Source organism: Saccostrea cucullata, unplaced genomic scaffold, assembly GCF_032062105.1.
Source record: "Saccostrea cucullata isolate Sc308-1 unplaced genomic scaffold, CSIRO_AGI_Scuc_v1 ctg714, whole genome shotgun sequence".
Lineage (NCBI taxonomy): Eukaryota > Metazoa > Mollusca > Bivalvia > Ostreida > Ostreidae > Saccostrea > Saccostrea cuccullata.
This window is the reverse complement of record NW_026926696.1, coordinates 274,849-281,379: the sequence shown is the minus strand read 5'-3', so window position 1 is coordinate 281,379 and position 6,531 is coordinate 274,849. Positions and strand designations below refer to the sequence as shown.

General features: G+C 36.8%; 2 protein-coding genes across 2 annotated transcripts; both read left to right on the top strand.

Annotated features, from left to right (window-relative positions):
• The first annotated feature begins 3,009 nt into the window (after positions 1-3,009).
• On the top strand, positions 3,010-3,681 carry LOC134272455 (uncharacterized). Its single transcript, XM_062754685.1, has 2 exons — positions 3,010-3,367; positions 3,464-3,681. Exons 1-2 carry the CDS (start codon positions 3,010-3,012, stop codon positions 3,679-3,681), a joined length of 576 nt encoding a protein of 191 aa, XP_062610669.1.
• LOC134272454 (uncharacterized) lies at positions 3,681-4,514 on the top strand. Its single transcript, XM_062754684.1, has one exon. It carries the CDS (start codon positions 3,681-3,683, stop codon positions 4,512-4,514), a length of 834 nt encoding a protein of 277 aa, XP_062610668.1.
• Positions 4,515-6,531: the final 2,017 nt, after the last annotated feature.

The window sequence follows — 6,531 nt, the reverse complement described above, 5'->3', positions numbered from 1 at the left end:
ACTGTAAAGGTACCATAAAAAAACAAAATGATTAAAAAGCATGTCTATATACTTTCAATGGTTCAGCATAGAAAATATACCATGCCTGTGTCACCTATAATCACTCCTGGAGATGCTTGGAAGCTAAAACAGGGGGGGGGGGGTTTAGAGAAGGTTCTATTAAAATGGAGTACATAAATTCTGTCTGTCTTGTGGATCACTATTTCTGCACAGCGTTTATCCAAAATCTTGAAAACACATGTCCTTGTCAAAAAATGATGATTTTGTCTGATATGCGACCACCGACAATGATGTCCAAGATGCCACAAGAGTAGAAGAAGTCAGTAGGACCAAACATCCCATATGAAATGTTGAGCACCTTACTGACCTCCCCTGTCTTGGACAATCACAGATCAGTGCCAGCAATCAGACAGCAGATATTCAATTCCAAAAGAAGAAGGAAAAAAAGAAAGTTTCAGAGAGTACACATTGATTGGCAAGAGATGATGATGACAGATGAAAACAGTGTAAAAAAGAAATCAAACACAAAAAAATAATACAAACTTAAGAGTCAGTTGACTATATACCTTTAACTTGGCTGTTGTGGACTGTAATATTGTTGACAGCTGTATCTTGTTTTCTGAATGATCATTGTCTCTGCTACTGGTACAAAATTGTTCACTTCTGACTGGCAACTGGCCTGATTTTTTATGAAGCCACCCATCCAGGCTATAACTGCTTGCAATCCCACATCAGTCAGCTAGAAATGAGCCACTGAAAAAAAATAAATTTTTAAGAATTTCAACTTTAGTTCACATTCATAATTAATAAGTAATTGTGTCAAATTAATAAGTAACTGTGTCAACTATAATTACAGACACCAAGTAGCCAAAGTTTTGAGAAATTAGGCATTACTTTCCTATTAACAACAGTGTAATCTGAACAATCAAATGTTTAAAACATACCTTGGTTTTTGAACTCCATTTGGCATTTAAAATAGCAGGATAGGTGAGAAATGGGTTTTATGTCACCTACAACATTATATATAGAATCAAAATTCATATTGCATAAATGTTTGACACACATCAATTGCACACATTACGTCATCCCTTTGACAAGCTGAGCAGGTGCCCCCCTCCCCCTTTTCAATTATTTAAATCCATTTAACTTCTCCAAAATACAATTTTTTCCATAAAATTTGTCAACAATTTGCATAATTAGTTCCAAATTATCCAAAAAGTGCCAGTAAATTGATTAAGGTGAGATTTGACCTTTGACCTCATAGGACACAGACTACCAATTATTTTGCTATACATTCCTTTATACTATAAAAAATGATTAAAAAAATTACACCAGCTCAACTTACCTGAAACTTGGCACAGAGTAAGAAGAATTCAAGTCCAAAAATTTTTCAGACTCTCAGGAAAATTCATCGCATGCAGTTCCTGCTAAGGCATCGCAAATAACCCCTACCCTGCTTTTTTCACTTTCTCTTCGGGGAAAGGGTAAATATGGGCCTCTTTACACCCTTCCTACTACGCGCGCAAGTGCAAAATTTCACATATTAACAATTTTATATTTTTTTTCAAACCCTCTCCTTTCCATCTATACCCAAAAATAACATCAGTCCACCCCATAAACACCCCAAAGAATTTTTAAGAAAAAACCTCTATTTTTAAACTGGAACTACTTGAGTGGTCAATGAAATAGGGGTAAAATTAGTAGTCTGTAACCATGATTTGTGTCAAGAAGAGTTATGTCTCTTTGTTTACAATTTGACAACAGTTTTGTGTATCGAAGTATTTTCTAGAACATGTAATACATCGTGATTATTTGCTAGGATGTGTTATCGTGTGTAACTTGCTTGAAATATCTTGTATTTATAGTATTTTTTCTTTGCATTGTTTGTAGTAAATCGTCAGTGTAATAGTCAATGTCATTTCAACGTCATTCACGTCATTTCCATGTCAACTTCAACTTCAAGTCATATTTCCATGTCATTGTCATCGTCATATCTCATCATCCTCATAAATAAAATCATTGGACGCATTTACGACGTTGTTTCTTTAATTTCCTGTCCGGAGTCAGTACAAAATATTTACAATTAGAAGATGAGATGAAGGAAGGAGAGGAGGGTGAGTCACAGGAGGGTCAGCCCAGAAGGAGTGAAAGAAAGAAAAAGATGACTGAAAAAAGGTGCTGAATTTACTTTAGAGACTAAGCTCAACAACAGAGAGAAATGTTACAAGGTACTGTTAGCACTTAGTGATAATTTAAAAGGAATTTTGGAGTCGTCAGATGATAAAGACACCATCAAAACTGCTTACAGTAAATGGTTAGACAATTACAATGACTTTCTAGAGTTCCAGGAAGAAGTTAAAGCATTGATCTCTCCGAGCGAGCAGGCGGTAGATGAAGAAATATTCACCGGAAGAAATAAACAACTAATGGATGTGAAATCGTCAGTCGAGAAATGGTTTTCAAGACAGTCGAAAGGTGTTTCATTTGATAAACGATCTATTGTTTCGAAGTCAAGTAACTATTCAGTGGCCAAGCTTGAGGAAAAACAACATAAAGCAGAACTATTGGCAAAAGCAGCTGCGCTTAAAGAAACGAAACAGATAGAGGAGGCCAAACTACAGTTAAAAATGAAAGAAGAAGAACTTCATATACAAACAGCACTAAAGATCAGTGACGCTCGAACTAAAATTATTGAAGAACTTGAAAGGAGTGAATTTGAGGGACCAACAGCTTACCGAAGCTTTGAGTGATATCCAGGCAGAATTGCATCACCATGACGTACCTTTGTTTTCACCTGTACCGAAAACAACTGCACAGCAGTTACCGCATTTGCATGTAACTGTGTCTACCACACAGTCCACCTTGAATCCACATGCGCCTTTGTTTACATCCGTGCCAAGGACTGTAAGTCAGCAGAACTGGAATACACCATTCGTGACTCCAGGTACTTCATCACATGTGCCTGTTAGTGTGACTACATGTACGCCATATAGTATTCCTTACATTCCTATGTCGACACAACATAGTACGCCTTATGTACCTGCGTTACCAACATTCGGTGACTTGTACAATTCAGGACATGCGCACAGTCATAATCGTGAATATGAAGGCCTACTTATTGTGGCACAAGAACTAAATAAGCCAAAATCAGAAATACAGAAGTTTGAAGGGAATCCAAAGGACTACCAGAGATTCATTAGACAGTTTAATACAAGGGTGTGTGCTAATACCAGCTCATATGAAGAACGTTTGAACTTTCTTCTGCAATTTACCAGTGGTGAGGCTAACAGAATAGTGACTGGATATTCACACTTAAATGCTGAAGGCGGATATAAGGCAGTGATGGATGAATTCAAAGATCGATATGGTGATCCAGACATTGTTGCGCAAGCTTATGTGAAAAAAGCATTGAATTGGTCCTAAATAAAACAAGACAATGCAAGGGGACTTGATGACTATGCAGTATTCCTTACCGAGTGTCAGCATGCTGTCAATAACGTAGCCAGCGCTAGAGCCTTAGAGTATCCAGAGAACATGAAACTTATTGTAAAGAAACTTCCGTTCTACTTACAAGAAAAGTGGCGAAATGTTGTGTACGAGCTCAAAGACAGAAGAGAAGTTGTGAAGTTTGAGAACTTAAAGCTAAAAAGGCCAACGACCCTATCTATGGAAGAGAAGTGATGAATATCACAACGTCTTCAACCCACGGACAAAATGTTAAACCAGCCACATTCTCAAAACAGAAAGGGAACTTTGCAACTAAGACCGTGGAGTCTCATCTATCTACAAACAATTATGCATCTGAACAACATAGACCAAAATCATCTAGATCTGTGAAACCATGTGCTTATTGTCAAGGCACATCACATTCATTGGAAGAGTGCCGGAACATTATGAAGATACGCCTAAAGGACAGATATGAAGTGTTGAAGTCCAAGGGACTGTGTTTCTCGTGTTTGAGATCAGGACATCTTAAAGGAGCCTGTCAACACAAGTTATACTGCGTTCACTGTAAGAAGTGTCACCCATCTATACTTCATGTGAATCCTCGACAAGGCAAGGAAAACCCAGTGACTACTGATCAAAACAACAACAGCTCATCTGCAGCCGTTTCTTCAACAGCGCATATGGGGGCTGGGGACTCAGTGAGGCAAGCGCTTCCTGTCATACTAGTACGTCTGAAATCAAGAAACAGTGACAAATTTATTACAACTTATGCTTTCTTGGATTCTGGGAGTACGACGACATTTTGTTCAGAGGAAATCGCAAGATCACTTCACCTTGAAGGCAAAAAAACTGTGCTTAACTTAACAACCATAGGACAGCAGAGGACAGAGAATTGTTGCATTCTATCTGGTCTTGAAGTGAGTGATTTAAATGGTGATCACACAATTGACTTACCTCCTATGTACACTCAACCGGATCTGCCCATATCTAAGAAAGACATTGTTACGTCCGAGGACCTACAAAGATGGCCGCATCTGCGTGATGTACATATTGATACCATAAATTAAACAAAGAGACAATGCAGAAGGTTATCGATAAACAAAATGATACGATCGAAAAATTGAATCAAAGGATAGCACAGCTGGAATTAGAATCGGAAGACACAAATTATTTTGCCCGTGAGGCCTATGTTACTGCAAATCGCAACGAACAGTATTCTAGGAAAAACTCCTTCAAGCTCAATGGTGTTCCTCAGACACAGGGGGAAAATGTAATGGAAGTTGTCAATCAGGTGATTCAAAGAGAATGTGGGGTGCGGATCCTAGAAAGCGATGTCATTGCAATCCATAGAATCCCGGGTAAGCCTAATACACCTAAACCGATTCTAGTTAAACTGAAAAACAACGGCGCGAAGAGTGCAGCAATGTGTAAAAGATCTGTCATTAAGACCAAGACGAACGGAGAACTCTGGCTTTCAGACGACGTTACCAGGCAGAATGCTATACTAATCGAACGCCTGAAAAAACATCGCAGGATTAGTAACGCATGGTATTTCAACGGCAGTGTCTATGGTGAATTAACGAACAATAAACAGAGGGTTAGATTTGAGATCCTAGACGATATCGATGAAAAGATAGAAGAAAGTGAGAAATGAACAGAAACTATTTCGGATATCTATTTGCCACGTTCAGAACTCTCTGTGCTAGTATTCGTAGAGACTGTTCCGGTATCGTTTGACCACAAAAATTACAACGCAGAACATTATGTGAAAGGCTTTAGGGACTTAACCAACCATTTTTGAACTGAAAATGTGTTTTTTATACGTTTCTTTTCTCTCTCTTCTTTCCTATGCTTTCCTCTCTCTTTCTCTTCTTTCTCTATCACCTTCTTTCGAAGTACAATGGCTCCACGCTTTCAAAGGTAATGTTAACTTTATAACCAGCTAATGATGAACTTAAAAATTTTATCTGTTAACTGTCAGGGTTTAGGGGATATCAACAAACGTCGAGATGTTTTCAATTTTTTAAAAGGATTGAATCATAATATGTACTGTTTACAAGACACTCATTTTACTCCCAACTCTGAGAATGATGTTAAAAATTTATGGGGTTTTGATTGCTATTTTAGCTCATTTTCTTCAAATTCGAGGGGAGTAGCTATTCTTGTTAATAATAACTTTGATATACAGACTTTAAAACAAAAAGGGGATGCCGACGGAAATTATCTCTTTCTAGAATTCAAAACAGAGGAAAAAAAGCTGCTTCTTTGTAATATTTATGGCCCAAATAATGATAATCCAGACTTCTATGAAAACATACAAACTTGTATAGATGATTTTAATTGTGATAATGTCATTGTATGTGGTGATTTCAACCTTGTATTGAACCCAGATATTGATTATTATAATTACAGACATATAAATAATCCAAATGCAAGGCAAAAGGTCCTTGACTTTATGGAAGATGGGGGTTATATCGATATATACAGACAATTTCATCCAGACACTCTAAGATACACATGGAGGAAAAAAACCCATTAAAACAAAGCAGGCTTGATTTCTTTCTGATCTCAGAAAATTTATTGCCAAGTGCAGTAGGATGTACAATTGAAACATGTTATCGGTCTGATCATTCCATGATTAGTTTATCTTTAGCTTTTAATGATTTTAAGAAAGGTAAAGGTCTTTGGAAATTTAATAATTCCCTTCTTAGTGATGAGAAAATTCTTAATACTATAAATGAAGTCATTAAGAATGTTAAGAAACAGTATGCTGTACCTATATATTTAATGGAAAACTTGCAGCAAGTTAATGATGAAGAATTAGTCTTTACGATAAATGATCAATTGTTTTTAGAAACCCTACTCATGGAAATAAGAGGAAAATGTATTTCCTATTCCTCATACAAAAAAAAACTAACAAAGCAAAAAGAAGAAAAACTTGTAGAAGAAATAAAATATCTTGAAGAAACAATACATACTATTGCTGACAATGTTGAACTTTTAGCGGAAAAAAATAAGGAATTAGAAGATAGAAGAAAACAAAAGATGAGGGGTGTTTTAATAAGATCTTGGGCAAGATGGGTA

Coding starts and splice junctions, on each gene's coding strand:
- LOC134272454 (XM_062754684.1), top strand. CDS start 3,681: ATGAATATCACAACGTCTTCAACCCACGGACAAAATGTTAAACCAGCC.
- LOC134272455 (XM_062754685.1), top strand. CDS start 3,010: ATGTCGACACAACATAGTACGCCTTATGTACCTGCGTTACCAACATTC. Junction 3,368..3,463: donor TGAATTCAAAGATCGATATG/GTGATCCAGACA, acceptor ATGACTATGCAG/TATTCCTTACCGAGTGTCAG.